The sequence below is a fragment of the Lissotriton helveticus genome, chromosome 7 (assembly GCF_964261635.1).
Source record: "Lissotriton helveticus chromosome 7, aLisHel1.1, whole genome shotgun sequence".
NCBI classification, from domain to species: Eukaryota; Metazoa; Chordata; class Amphibia; order Caudata; family Salamandridae; genus Lissotriton; species Lissotriton helveticus.
The window spans coordinates 401016198-401031777 of NC_136068.1; the positions used below are offsets into that span (position 1 = coordinate 401016198).

Genomic DNA, 15580 nt, shown 5'->3' on the forward strand with positions numbered 1-15580 from the left:
CATACTTAGGGCGAAAAGTGTAACTTCAACAAAGGATGAATGGAATGCTGAATGATTCAGACATTCTCCCCCAGTCAAGAGATCTGGGTTAAATCCATCGTTCTTTTGCACACTACACCACCCCAGTTTGGAGCCAGCCATATGCAAATCAGTGTTTAACCTGTGCCTCATGGGAACAGTCCAGACAAACTGCCAAGCCAGGTTTTCTCTGGCCTGTAAATGAGCATCCTGGGACCTGTTTAAGGGTATGTCACCCTTCATCAGCCAGGTTAGCTTGAATCCAGTGGCACAGTGAGCATATTTAGGCCTCAATTACGAGCCAGGAAGAATGTTATGTTGAGATACCGGCGGCTAGAATTTCCAATACCGACCAGTATCTCCCTATAGAATTCCTACTCTTGGAAGTTAAACACGTCAGAATGGGTAATGACTATGCATACGCTGAATTGCCAAGTCAAAAACGTACAGGAATTCCCTGATGCAGGGTGAGCTAATGCAGATATTTAATACCCGCTTCAAGCAGGTGGTAAATGTCTGCAGAACGAACCTCTGTGCAAGGTGGGAGAAGGCGAGGAGCGTGGATAAGGGCAGGGTAGATAGATTGACCCATGCTTGGCTGAGGATTCAATGGGGCCTGGAAAAAGAGTCCCATCTGCAATGCAGTCCTTTCCCAAAGTGATAAAATGCCTTTACTGATTGGATGTGTCTGCGAGTAAAGTCTGGTTTGGTGGAAAACTGAGTGCAGGGCTGCTGGGATTGATAATAGTGCACTAATTATAATTGAGGCCCAGATAGGCAACTTACCCACTGCTTGAATACTGTCCTATGGGACGTGACATTGAGCCAGCAGTTTATTGTCAATGATAGGCATTAATACCAACAGGTGGTCTCCTGAATGAAATTTAAGTCCGCAGGTGGCTTGATAATATATTATTTCATATGTTTTGTGGGCCTTTGGCGCATTTTCTGCTGCCACTTCCCCCCCTATCCTTAGGTGTTCATAAATATTCAACCAGATAAGTTGTGCTTTCTCCTGTCCTTGTTATTCTTCGAGTGCAGAATCCACGATGTTCCAGAATTGTCCCCCAAATAATGGTTCAATTAGGCTGAAGCCTGCAAATCTTTGGGGTATACATTACTAAATGAAAGCATCTTGTCCCAGTTTTCGCCATCTGAGCTGGCAGCTTTGCAGAGCAACTGTTTTAAGTTTTGGTTATGGAGCTCCACCAAACCGTCTATCTGGGGATGTTGTACTGATGCCGGAATCTTGGTGATGTTCAGCTAATTGCATAACCGTTGTACTAAGTTGCACATGAAGATGGTCTCTTGGTCAGTCGAGATTTCGTTAGATATAGTGACTTGGGGAAAGGATGTAAAAGATCTTCAGCCACGTCCACTGCTGTTATTCGCCAGCGAGAGAGAGGGTTTGGGGATAATGTGTGGTATAATCCACTATTAGAGGATGTTTTTTGTCTTCTTCTGGAAGTTTAAGGGGGCCCAATGATGTCCACCCTTATTCTCTGGAAACAGCATTTTAATATTGGCAACGTTTGAAGAGGGGCTTTCGGAAAGGAGAGGTTTGGGGGGGGGAGGGAGTTTAACAGAACAATGAGGCATTGTTGGCAGAATTTTTCTTGCCTCTGCATAAGCAATCCCTCATCCCCCTGCCCCGATGCCCTCCTGTCAAATGACTATGAGCTACTTTTATGTAATCAAAAAGGACTAGCCTATTGTGAAATTATATACAGGACTCAGAGCTGTATGTTGAAGCACAAACCATAAGGTTTTTTCATGAAGCCCTCACCGGAGGTCCGTGATGACACTACAGGTCCCCCGCGGTCTTGACCGCCAGTACCGGTCAATACCTCTGCCAGATAACTCCTGGGGGCATTCGCAGCAAAACGCCAGCGTTTGCTTGGTGATGGAATCTCCCTCGCACACGTATAGCACCTTAGAGAGTGCTTCACATATTCCAACCAAAACACTCACTTAAATATTTATTTGCACTTTCACTATTTTATGGTCCTGAGGAAAGGCCTGGCTGAAACATGTAGACCACACCTGAATGTAGGAGGCCCCAATACATACTCCTTTCACATCCACCATCAGCCTTTTTAAATGCTAACAGAGGCCCAGTTATTAAAGTTTAATTAACCCACTGTATAGCTTTTTAACTATCACTATTCACGTCACCACACTGCACACTCAGTTACATACCTGCTCTGCTATAACCAGGCGTTGTAGCACACCCGGGACACACTCGGTGTCACTGGGTGGGCCCGATGATGAAGCATGCCACCAACTAGGTTGGTCGGTGAGGGCTTCATGAAAAAAACCTAATGGTTTGTGCTTCAACATACAGCTCTGAGTCCTGTATATAATTTCACAATAGGCTAGTCCTTTTTGATTACATATAAACTCTGGGGATACGGACTAGCTACCTAGTCCTCTCTCTCTTCCTTGATAAACGGCGTATGAGCTACTTTTAACACACCTAATCAAAATTGAAGCCATACCGCTAAATGTTTTTGATTGTGTTGGGGTACAGTACAGCCTACAAGTCCTTCTTCCCACTGAACCTCGTGAAATAGTAGCTCTCTGATTCAGTCTCCTATCTACTGGTGTCTTATATGTTGTGACCAAGACCACCTGTCTTTCTTTTGCCTTCATTTTAGATTCTTAGTGTTTTTACGTTTTTGTCTCTTCAAACACTAGTATTTCGTCCTCTGACTCAAAAGAAGCCTACTTTTTCGAACTAGTAAAAGGTCTGTGGGTGTGGAGCATACCTGGTAGAAACACAGGGATTTCGATGGAAAAGGCCTACAGATTGGGGTAGGTGCAGGAAAACGCTTACACTCCTGTTATGTTGCTGTCCTTACGCTTAATTTAGTTATGCTGTTTTATATAGGTTGAGCGTGGCCTAGAGGTGTTGAAGCTTTTTACAATAAAAAAGCTGCAGAGCCCCTATCCCTGGGACCGCCACCTACCCAGGGCTCAATAAATCAATATGGGAGAGCCTCCATCTCCCTGGGGCTGTGGCTATGTGGGGGTCTCGTGGACCCGGCCTCGGGGACCGCCTCCTCCATGGGGCTAATTATATTTGTGTGGGGGGGTCTCTTGGATCCCCCGAGGACCACCACCTCCCTGCAGCAAATGTTATCAAATGGGGGCTGTGCGGCCCCCTCCAGGAGCCCTAGATGGCCCTGGGGACCTCCACCCCCCAGGGCCGGCTCCTGCGATGTTCCGGGGAGCCCATCCCCGGGACATTGCTGTTTGCGTTCAAACCATAGGAAACTGCACTCGCTTTCAACAAGCGAGAGCATACAAGATGCTCTCGCTTGTTGAAACGAGCACAATTGCTTTGATACAGAGGGGACTGCATTTCAGCAGTTCTCTCTGTATCAAAGCAATGCTGGCTCCTGCAGGAGGCGGGGAGCCAGCAGGGACCGCGGGGGCCTTAGTCTCCCCCGAGACCCCTAGTGCACAAAGTAGGTGCTCTGGGTGGCACCAGGGCCCCCAGAAGGTAGGACCCCGGGAGATGGGGTCCCTGGGGCTACAATCGGCCCAGGGAGAGGGGCAGCGTGCCCCCCTGTTTTAAAAAAAACAAGAAAGAAAAATGACGGCCCCTGGGGATCGGATCCACCGGGCCAAAAACGGCCTGGGAGGGGGACCACGCGCCCCCCCTCCCCGTAAGAAAAAATATTTTATAAAGACATGGTTCAGGGGCCGAAATCGTCCTGAGAGGGGGCCCCCACCCAATTTTCAATTAAATTAAGAAAAAATGGGCAGGTCCCAGGGGGATGGGGTCCTCGGGGCCGAAAATGGCCCAGGTAAGGGTGGCCATGCAGCCCCCCCTTCCTAAAAAAGAAAAAAAAATGAAAAATAACCTCTCCAGAGGCCCGCCCCCTTTTGCCAGTACTCTGCAAACACACCTCCTAATGCGCTCCTGGTTAGGGTATGAAGTCCCCTTGACTGCTTAGTGTCCTTAGGGGCCAACAAGACATCCTGTTACCTCCAGTACGGCCCACACAGCTGGATTGCTGAGAAGTGGTCAGAGACCACACCCTGTTCCTCTACCACTCTGCAAACATGCCTCTTGGTGCACTGCTGGTGGGGGGATGACGTACCCTTGTCTTCTGAGGGTGGTCCCCTAGCACTATTTGCCCACAGAAGCAGTTTTCCAAGAGTTTGCAGAGTGGTGAAGAAAGGGGCCTCCTGTACTTGCTATAAAATAACCCCAGTGGTGGGCCAGGTCCCGAGGCCATATGCTAATTATAGGAGGGGGGCGCGAAGGTCCCTCCCTCCTAGGGCTTATTAATGCCCCGGGGACCTCCACCTCCCCGGGGCACTTCTGATAAAGAATGCAGGCGGATCCACTGGACCCGCCAGCAGTCCCGGTGACCACCACCTTCCCTGGGCTATTTCTAATTATGGGTGGGGGCCCTCGCAGATTCCCCTGCCCCAGAGACTGCCACCTTGATCTCTGTAAAAATTGCCAGGAAGGTGGAAGTTGTGAATTTACATTGTAAATGGGCATTAGGTTGTAGGGTGCTGCTACAGAAGTCTGAACCATGTTACGAAGGAATATGTATTATAAATGTGTATATACAGAAGGGAAATGAGAGCAAATATAATGAAAATCTGGGAAAACTAAAAGAGGATATGATGTTTGTGAGTTACCACTATCAGAAGGATGTATTATTGGTGTTGGGTGACTTTAATCATAGATTGGACCCCCGTAGGATAGATTGTTGGTGTAAGGAAATGTTAATATCATATAATATTGAAGTGGCCAAATTCCCTAGTGGAGAGATCTCGCCCAAGATGTGGCTTTTTCCCAGTTAATAGGCTTATTGGGTATGGTATGTATAAATGGGAGAATGCAGACAGATTGGCCAGCAAGGCGTACTTTTGTGAATGGCCAGCAACTTTGCCCGATAGATTATGTGTTTACCCATGCCTGGATCTTTGGCCTAATTAAACACCTCGAGGTAGCAAAAATTGGAGGCAGCGATCATTACCCACTGAGGACAGAGTTACATATAACAAGGGGCAAAATTAGAGAGACGACACTTCAGGTACACGTGGAATACCCAAAACGGCTGACAACCCGTATCTCGAAAGAACATATAGAAATGTTAAGGGGTATCCAGTAGACTATTCTGCAAGGTATAATGTGGAAACATCATTGACCCTCCAGAAACTAAGGCTAAAATATAAATCGTTATTTAGGAATAAAAAAAGAATTTATAAAGATAGTTGCTGGGCAAATATGTTGACTGTAATTGAATCTAAACATGTGAAAGGGTTTTGGCTGTAATTGAATCTAAAGATGTGAAAGGGTTTTGGAAGCTGGTCCAAGAGCGTGCCGGAAGGAAGATAGGATGTCCGGTAGACCGGTTTTAAAAGCTTACTCAGCTATGGTACCCCCTCAGTTTTTGTATGGTGGAGAATTACTTTACCTGAGTGGCAAATATGGTTGGGATGCTGAGGAGGGTGAAACTTTGAAAAATATATTCTCATTACCTAAGCCGGCAATGGTTCAGGCAGTGAGGCTTGAATTGGGAATTACCTCATGGGGCATTCTATCTTGTATGGCCTTACTTCGTTTCTGGCAGCGTTTAGGATCAGGGGAGGTTTTTAAAATATCACAATGGTGCAAAAACGAAATTGAGAAGAGTGAATTAAATTGGGCAAAAGAGAAAAGATGATGAAGGTTAAATTGTGCCCCAACACTTACCTTATGAAAATGGACAAGAGGGAACTTAGGGTGCATGGGAAAGAAATTTTCCGGGCACAGGATCAAGACTATCTCTTGAATAAAATGTCAGTACATTTTATGGCTACCGCGTGAAAAAACTAACAATGCTTTACTTATATCGATAGGTTACCCGACTGGCATTTATGAAGAGAAATATTAAGAATAAGAATTGGAGTGAACCCCTGTTATGTAAATAATGGGGTGAAAGGCTCTATGATAAACAATAAAGGAAAATGCACCTGCACTTTAGGCACTTCATGTGACATTTTACATATGTTAATGGACTATTAGAAGCTTTTAGATATTCGAATGCTATTTTTACAACCGATTTTTAAGAAGTGTGTTATAAAAGATAGGGCCCAGGCAGTAACCCTTGTAACAGAATTGAGCCATTTAGATATAGCTGTTGCTATTGGGAAAGTCATGCAAAGGGTTAAAGTATTTTAAATGGTTTTAGAAATGAAATATAATACTATCTGATGCATACGGTTATGGGGTAAGCTGAGTGTATCATATGACTTTTGATTTTTTTTTAATGATATGAGATTTTAGGTGTATTTTTAATGTATTTGTGAAAATGTTTGAGGATCTTTGGTTCAAATAAACGCGAATAAAACTTCAAAAACTTGACTGAACTGCCACCTCCCCCGGGCTCATTAAATCAATATGGTGGGCCTCGCAGACCTCCCGGGGACCACCAACTTCCCGGGGCTAATTAAAATTAATTGGGGGGGCTCCTTCAACCTGGGGCTAACAAAATATATGTGGGGATCTCGTGGAGCCGACCCTGGGGACCGCCACCTCCCCAGGACTCATTACATCAATATCGGGGTTCTCGTGGACCCCCCCCTGCCCCGGTGACTGCCACCCCCCCCAGGGCCAAATATATTTGTGTGTGGGGGGGGGGGTCTCTTGGATCCCCCCTGGCTCGGGACCACCACCTCTCTGCAGCAAATGGTATAATATGGAGGGGCAGCCTGGAGCCCTAGATGGCCCTGGGGACCGTGCAAACATTGAAGCAACATTCAAGAAGAACTTCGTAGATAAATGACACACCATTGACTTCAGATATAAGTACAGAAGTCTATAACAAAGACCCTATTCCCTTTCCGGTATGTTGCTCATGCAAATTAATTTAGGTACAGCACCACATTGGGGAAGGTATACATTACCAAGCAAGAATCAAACCTTCTTGGGTGGAAGCATCCGAGAGACCTGGGAATCAAACTGGATCCGAATGCTGAAGAGCAGGTCTATTTGGTCGACGGGTATATTGCGGGAATGAGCATATGCAATACATTTCATAAAGCTTTCACTAACGAATTAGGGATAATTTATTCACAAAATCAGACTTAAGCCAGGTGCCAAACCTGTGGTACATAAAGTTCGCCCTATACCTTTGCTTATGGGGGAACCACTTTTAAAAGAATTGGAGAGACTGGAGGCCTCAGATGTGATTGAGAAAATCGAGTGTGCAGAGTGGCTGCCTCCAAGGAAGGGGGAGAAGTATCCGCATATGTGTGGATCTTCGAGACCTAAACGCCAATATTTGGATTGACAGACACCCCCTGCCGAACATTAATGAGATGTTGAGTGTCGTACAAGGTACCAGTTACTATAGTGTTTTGGATATTTTATCCGCTTACCACCAAGTAGCTCTCCACCCTGAATCAAAAGCTTTGACATCATTCATAACCCCATTTGGCGCACACCAATTCTGCACTATCTCATTTGGATTGGCATCTGCTGCTGCTGTGTTCCAAGGGTGATGCAACACCCTTTTACAGGGCACTGAAAAAGTTATTTGTTTTCAGGATGACATTGTGGTGTACAGTAGATATAAAGAGGAACATAACAGTTCATCGGTAGAAGTTCTACATAAGCTTGAGAAAGCATGGTTTACCATCAAAATGGATAAATGTAAAATTGGTGTCAAATCAATTCAGTACCTGGGGCGCATATAACCTCAGAAGATGGTATTAAACCAAAAATCTGTTTGTTTGACTCAGTTAAGTTAGCACCTGCCCCAACTAACAAAGACAAACTCAAGTCGCTCCTAGGTCTTGTGGAATACATGGCCAAATATGGAAATAATTTTGCTGAACAGTTCCACTCCCCTGGACTTCTACTTAAAAAAAGTCTCATTTCAGTGGACAGAACAGTGCCAAACCAATTTCAAACTGATAAAAAAGCCATTATCAGTGCGCTATATTTGTCCATGTTTGTCACCAAGGCAAACACCATACTAGCTACTGACGCCAGCATGAAAGGTTGGGTGTGTCCCATAGACATATAACAGGAGGTAAAGAGAGGATAATTACCTGTGCTTCTAGAACACTCGAGGAGGCTGAATACAATTACTGAACAATAGAAAAAGAAGCTTTTGCAAGTTACCGGGTCATAAACCATTTCAAGTTTTACTTGTAGGATATACAATTTGTTTTAAGAACAGACCGTAAGCCCCTCATTCTAATGTTTTCCACTGAAAGCATGAAAGAAAACGCACCCCACATTTCAAAATGGGTTTTGGGTTTACAAAGGTACAGTTTCAGCATAGTGTATGTCCCAGGTACAAGAAAACAAGTAGAAGACTGCTTATCCCGTTTACCTGTTGAGAGGATAGACCCTCTGGAAAAGCCCACTGGAGAGTCTGTACTGTCCATAGGTATTCCAGCCATTTATAGGGGGAAATGTGATTAATCTGTCAGTGATGATGAGATTCTTATTACAGTCAAAGAAAAGATCACTAAGGGATGGCCGAGGAAATGTAGCCAGTTGCCCGAGAACCTCCAGCTAGTTAGTTAAAAAAAATCTTGATAGAAGGCACTGTGACCAAGCGGCTTCCTGGCGCTAAAGTAGAGGAATAAGCTGGATGAAAGCTGAGATGGTTGAGATTCTACCGAAAGAGGATCAGCAGGAGTAAGCTTGGGAGAACAGGAAAGTCTTCAGGGCCTTGCGGAATTGAAGGTAAGCTGGAATAGATCTAATGGACAATGGGAGGCTGTTCCAGAAGCGAGGAGCCAATACAGAGAATCTGGTGCCTCCAGTTTTGGATCTGCGAAAGCGCGGGACATTGAGCAGCGCTTGATTGGAGGAACGAAGGGCACGGTTGGGGGTGTAGAGACAGATGAGGGAATTAATGAAAGCCGGGGCAGTGCGGGCACGAGGCATGAAGGCCAAGCAGCCCATCTTGAAAAGGGATCTCTGGCGAATGGGAAGCCAGTGAATGGATTTCAGAACAGAGGTGATGTGAGAGGACTTACGGAGGTGAAGGATGAGATGGGCGGCCTAATTTTGAATAGCCTGAAGACGGCGTAGTTCGAAGGCCGGAATGCCCACGTAGAGGCTATTCCCGTAGTCAAGACGAGAAAGAATCATAGCCAAAATAATAAGTTTAAGAGCGTCAGAAGAGAAAAACGGGACACTTTCCGAATAATCCGGAGGGAAAGGAAGCAAGAGGAGACAACTGAACTAATCTGGGCATGCATGGAGAGGTCCCGGCTGACTTTAATGCCCAAGGTCTTTGCAGAGGCCGCTGGTGTGGGCGGGGGGCCAAAGGTGGAGGGCCAAAAGGCAGCAGACCAAGGGGAGATGGTAGGGCCAGTCAGGACCAACTCCGTTTTGTCCGGATTGAGTTTAAGTTGGTTGTGGTTCATCCACTCAGAAATGAAAGCTAGGGTAGAGTGGAATTTGGGTAAGGAGTCCAAAGGAGAGGAAAGATCAAACACTAACTGAAGGTCATCCGCGTAATTATACACGGAGACCCCCATGTTAAGAAGAGAGAGAATGAGGGGGTAAATGTAGAGGTTGAAAAGAAGAGGGGACAGGGAGGAACCTTGGGGGACCCTGCAAGGAACCGAGCGGGTGGGGGCCACGAAACCAGAAAGATGAACCGCCTGAGTCCGTTCTTTAAGAAATGAGGCGAGCCAAGAGAGGGCAGTGCCCCGAACGCCCGCTGCGCGGACACGGTCGAGGAGGATGGAGTGGTCGACCGTGTCGAACGCAGCGGACAAATCAAGGAGCACTAAGGCTTGGGGAAGGTTGGAGTCAGCCTTGGTCTTTAACTCGTCCAGCCCTATTGAAATGTGAGGAATGAACTATCCATTATTGAGAAAAAAATCATGAGGTCCAACAAAATTGTACCCCCTTGTAAAGTCTGTGACCGCAATTGCCCTTGAGGGACATTTAGGGAAGATTATGACTAAGAGCAAGATTCAAAATGACTATTGGTTCCCATATATGGACTCATTGGTGGAAAAAAGAGGTGAAAGATTGTCTCGCGTGCTGTGCTAGTGATAAAACCAAAATCACTCGCAAGATCCCTCTCCTTCCTGTTGAGGTTCCAAACAAACCATGGGACAAGTTAGGTCTGGACGTAATAGGACCTATGAATTTGCATAATGTGTTTAATGGATACATATTTGTGATGGTGGATTACCAATCACATTGGATCACTACCAAATTTGTGGCTAATATTAATATATCCACATTAATTGAATTTGTCTGATACTTTCTCTACAGAGGGTTTACCTAGCACATCAGAACTCCACTTTACTTCCCCAATGCTAATGGTCTAGTAGAAAAGGCAACCAGAATGATTAAAGAGACAATGTAGTTGGCCCAAACCACATGTGAACCAGTTGGTGAGGCAGTTAGGAAAACGATATGGACATACCACACCACTCCCAGTGCTGTGTTTCATATATCCCCTTTTGTATACCTTAACGGGTGGAACACTGGTTCTAAGCTGACGCCTAAGTAGTTTAATGTTGGAATTCTTATCTGTTCTGATAGAGAGATTGCCAAAGGGAAAGTAAAGCTCAGTCAAAAACAATATAAAAGGTGATTCAACAATAAATGGGGATCGATCAAACGTGACTGGAAGGAAGGGCAATGGGTAGTGGTTAAACATCCCCACAACACTCAAAACAAGTTCACATCATTCTCCAAACCAGAGAGAATTAAACAGGTTATACATAACGTTGTGGTACTGGAGAATGGTCGTACTTGGAGTAGGGATCATTTAGCTTGTTACCCTGCAGCCCTCATTCCTGAAAAGGCTATCCCAGTGGATACTGATAAAACGTTTCCCGTAACACAAAGAAATAAAGAATTCAGAATTTGATGACCCTCATGTTGGCAATCGTTCTACAAAATGGATTAATGTCAGACTGGCACATATTTCCTGGTGTCTGTTATGTCCATTTAACTTAAAGAGCACTCTTTCAGTGTTGTGTTATGTATCTGTATATATTTAGCTACACTTTGTAACACATTTAGTTTTGTTAATTAATCTAAAAGAAATCTTCCTCTTTAAAGGTTAATTGTATCTTAACCTTTTTAGTTGCATATGTACATATATCTTTAGTAACTCTATAAAAAAAATGGAGATGTGTTGTAATGAACTAATGGTATATTCCTTCCTTTCCCCGTGTTCCTCCTTTCTCCTTTGTACGTGCCTGTTGGATTTACAATGTTGTAAATGGAGCTCATGTTAGAACGTTGACAGAGTGGCAGTTTGTGAGCTCTAGTCAGAGGACTGTACACAATAAAGACTTTCCCTTACCTCTATTGAAATGCACTTTCTTCAGTAAGCCTACGAAATGAACTATACCAGCTTTGTAATAGAAGTAGGAGACGTCCAGGAAATAAGATTACCTTTCACTCTTTACTCTCTTAGGACGCAAAAGAAAGGTAAGTTAAAGAAGGGAGAGAAGGCTTCTGATAGAGGAATCGAACGTGATAATGGGGTAATGAAGAAAGAGTTGTGAGTGTTGGAGTTCTAGATTCTAGTCACACTGACTGAGAAGGTGTAGATCTGTTAAGAATGAGTTGCAGTAGTCCATTCGAGACAATACAAGAGATTGGACTAATATTGTGAAGTCTTGTTCTCTCGATGACCTGACTGATTTCTCCAAGCATTGGGATAGCTTTTCCTATATCCCCAAGTACCATTAATGTTAACAAGGGTACATGTGCATGGAAGACTTAGGACCGTTCAAAAGCACTCACTATCTACTAACCCCTTCGTAGGGATCCTCTTGATACACAGGTCACATGTATTGGGATGTTCCCAGGTTTCTGATTTTCAAATATGTACCCTGATGATGTTTACAACGGGTGGATTCTCCTTTATCGCGTCGTGGACAGTGTCCGCCACATGACCTCACTTGGCATACTTGAAGCACTAAGGGCCTAGAGGGACTATAACTGTACACACAGAATGCTCTAGAGAACCCACCTCTTGGCCTTCTGCTATGCCACGGTCTTATTTTCTACCACGGATCATACCTTGACGTCTCCTACAAAGGGGCCAGCTGTGGATGTTGTGATTACTGGAGTTATTGCTAGATTAATTTGATAACATATTTAGCAAGCATTAGCTAGGTTCACATTGTCGGGTATAGTAGGATTCAGGTGTCGACAACCCCATCTTTGCATCAAGGGAGAAAAGGCTTCCGTATGAGGTTCTAGAATAATTTAGTCATGCTGATCTCCTCTGTATTGCTATTTATCTGTACCCACTTTTCAGCAGCATCTCTGGACTTGTAAAGCAGCTGTTACGGAGTGTCGTTTGTATCCTCTGAATTGTTGTAGATGAGTTTCTTCATTAAAACCCAGCCTTCCCGCAACTGCCTTTTTGATCTCATTATTGGAGGTGGGAACATCTGGGTTTACAGCCAGGTAGGCTTTATGCAAGTCACCTATGAGAGTGGGTGCAATGCAGTATGCCCATCTGTATGGAGGCCAGGCTTTATTTCTCACTACTGGCTCAAACGCTGTTTAAAAAAAAAAAAAAAAAACCTAGTGATGGTGGTGTACCTTGGAAACCCAGTGAATGGTTGTTTGGTTTTACTCGATTAGAAGCTATCCCATCTATAAGTTGGACTAATGCCTCATAGTGAGTTTCGTGCACTGACAACTGTCTTTCTCCCTCCATTTGGATGGCCTACTCACTACTGTTTGCCAGTTTGCTTTTACATAAGATTTTTATGGTGGGAATAGATCGAAAGGCTTCACTTCTGACACCATTTACAGAGAGTCAATGGCATGTGCTCACTGACAAACACAAGTAGAAGGTCACACACCTACTTTATTCTCCTTGGGTACACAGGTAATGTACAGAACATTACTTCATGTCATAGTAAGTATTTTTCTTTCAGTATTTTCCCTTTCCATAAATTGACCAATCAGGGTTCATTCATGGATCAGCACCAATCAGGATTGTGCTGCCAAACATTCTTCGATTAAAGCTAGGCAGACACCTATACAGAGTCAGAAAGGGAAATCTGCCTTTGTCGCACCTGTCCAGCTCCTCCTCTCCAACTCCTTGTAGAAGGTTGCTTAAATAGCTAAACCCGATTATGAGCCCCGCCTCTTGATTCATTTGTATGTTCTCCGTTCTTCCTTATTCGTTGAGGGGTGGTTTCCTTGCCTTCATCTGATTGGTCGAAGGTGGGGTAGAGGAAAAGGAGCCCTGCCTCCTCTTTCTTCTCTTCATTCTGCTCAGACTGCTTTACATGGTGACTAGTGTGCCAAGCCACGGTGATCCATCCATTGATTATTGTGTTTCAGGAAAACTGCCTTTGCACCCTAATTCGACTGCTTTACCTGCTGCAGGAGTCACTGTAGTGTGATGGATGCAATCCCACATAGTGGTGGAGGTTTGTCTTGGGCCCAAGAATTTGCTTCTCCTGCAGTGCCACAGTTAAGCTGTAACTCCCCATATCATCCATAAATGTAGCTGTACCGCCCAACTGAGTCAGTGCCCTACAGAAGGGATGTGGTCTGGAAAGGCCATCTTTCCCTGGTGTTATCCCTGATAGCACTATGACCAGCTGTACATCCAACTACCCGCTGGACAACCTCATAATGTGCTCTGATGCACCCTCTTATCTAGGCAATCCCATTTTAAACTGATGTCTTCATCAAAAACAGTCCCACGTTTAATGCACATATTTGCATTCACTTTCCCTTCATGTTTTCCCCTGCCTTCCAATGTACCATATTTTATACAAATGAACAAACTGGTAAATACAGCTAAACATGACACTATAAATTAGCAAAGCTCCACACAACTGATGGATTTATACACCCAACCTAAATTCCCCAGCTATATGCAGGTACCCTTTTTTTAGAGCCAAAGTGAGGAAACCCTGGTCTCCTGTTGCGTACATATTGTCAATCTTGCAGTGTATATATACCTTGTGATTAGACAAGGGTCTAAATGCCCCAGTCCCATCCTTTTTATTAATAGCATATTCCGGCAAGAAACTGTGGCATGAAAATGGAAGGACAATTATTGACCCAGGGAAATGAGAGATGCTTTTTTCTGTAAATAGTAGCCCATCATTGTACTCACCCATTGACTTCTGCCTACTTACAGGTACAGAACACCGCCTGTTGAGATATGCTATCCTTCCCCGAGAGATTGTCTGCACTGAGAATCTAACCCCATGGAAGAAGCTGCTGCCCTGTGGGTCGAAGGTGAGGCCATGCACGTTTTCACATACAAATGGAGAATTTGACAGCAGGTACCCCATGCTGATGTAGTCGACCCCTTTTCAGCTTGCTTAGAATGCCAAGACAATATATGATTCCCTTACCTACTTGGTACTGTTCCTCGCATTCACTACATTTATTCTCTTTAAAAGTGTTTTCTAATGTTACTAATGCACTTCTTTTTTCACTCCATCACAGCCAAATCCTGCCTTTTCTGTTTAATACACTGAGCCTTACTTTTAAGAGAACTCTTCCACTGAAAACCGCTGCTGTATGTAAAACAAAAGAGCTAAAGAAGCAGTTCATTTAAGTCTCCCATGCATGACGTTTTTTAAGCAGCACAGTTTATATGTTTTTTAAATATGCTACCTGAGGGGGTTAGCGCCATATGAAAGGATATGTTTTATTAATAGTGAATGTTCCCAAAACATCGGAAGACATTATGTTACATTTTTCGTGCTAATCGTTTAATTGTGTATAATCAATAGTGAATTGCTTATGCATTAGGCAGACCTATAGCATACCTTAATGCAACTTGCATTTTAAAGATCATTTCCATTTATTGCAATTTTCATTATGTACTTTTGTATTGATTGTATTACATGGTTAATGTGTATATTTATGTATTTTACATTTTCACATTGGGTGATTAGGATTTTTTCTATCTCTGTTAATGGGGACTGGCTATATAAGTTGAAATAAGATGGCGCCTACCAGATTGATAAAGGCTGCGAAGTCAGCCGAAACGCGTCTCTTCAGTCACTGGGTCGAAGGAGGCCCTTTTAAATAAAGAAGCCTTGATCCTGCATTCTTTGTGTGCGTGCCTTCTTCATGTGAGGAGTAAGGATTGCTTTATATATATATATATATATATATATATATATATATATATATATATATATATATATATATTTGTGTTGTGTAGCTTGGATTCCGCCTTACGGCAATATTGGAGTAATTTGATAGGAAAAAAATATTTTGAGGTGCAGATACTTTGCAATCATAGACCCCAAGTTTCCCCGGGTTTGATGTTTCAATTCTTAAGTTGGATGGCAGATTAAAAAAGTTTGTTTTTCAGCTGCTTCCCAAACAGTATTATGCTATCAAGTTAATTGATTAAGACATCAACTGAGATAAACAAGTATAGAAATCTACAATATAACATGTAAATGAATTTCCCTAAAACATCACCAATGATCATTACAAAAGATTTAAAACTGTACTAAAAAGAAAACATTATGGCATATACGCTTTCGGCTGAGATATTAGAGCAGTCAAATCATCAACATTTGGTATATTACATATGAAATACAAGGG

At 43.7% G+C, this 15580-nt stretch overlaps 1 protein-coding gene across 1 annotated transcript in view; it reads left to right on the forward strand.

Moving 5' to 3' along the window:
• The window catches only part of PIGT (phosphatidylinositol glycan anchor biosynthesis class T), a 353955-nt gene that overhangs the window by 64298 nt on the left and 274077 nt on the right, over window positions 1-15580 (forward strand). Inside the window, exon 4 of the mRNA XM_078652267.1 lies at window positions 14148-14248. Within this exon, the coding sequence (XP_078508393.1) occupies window positions 14148-14248 (101 nt within the window). The remainder of the gene's footprint in view (window positions 1-14147; window positions 14249-15580) is intronic.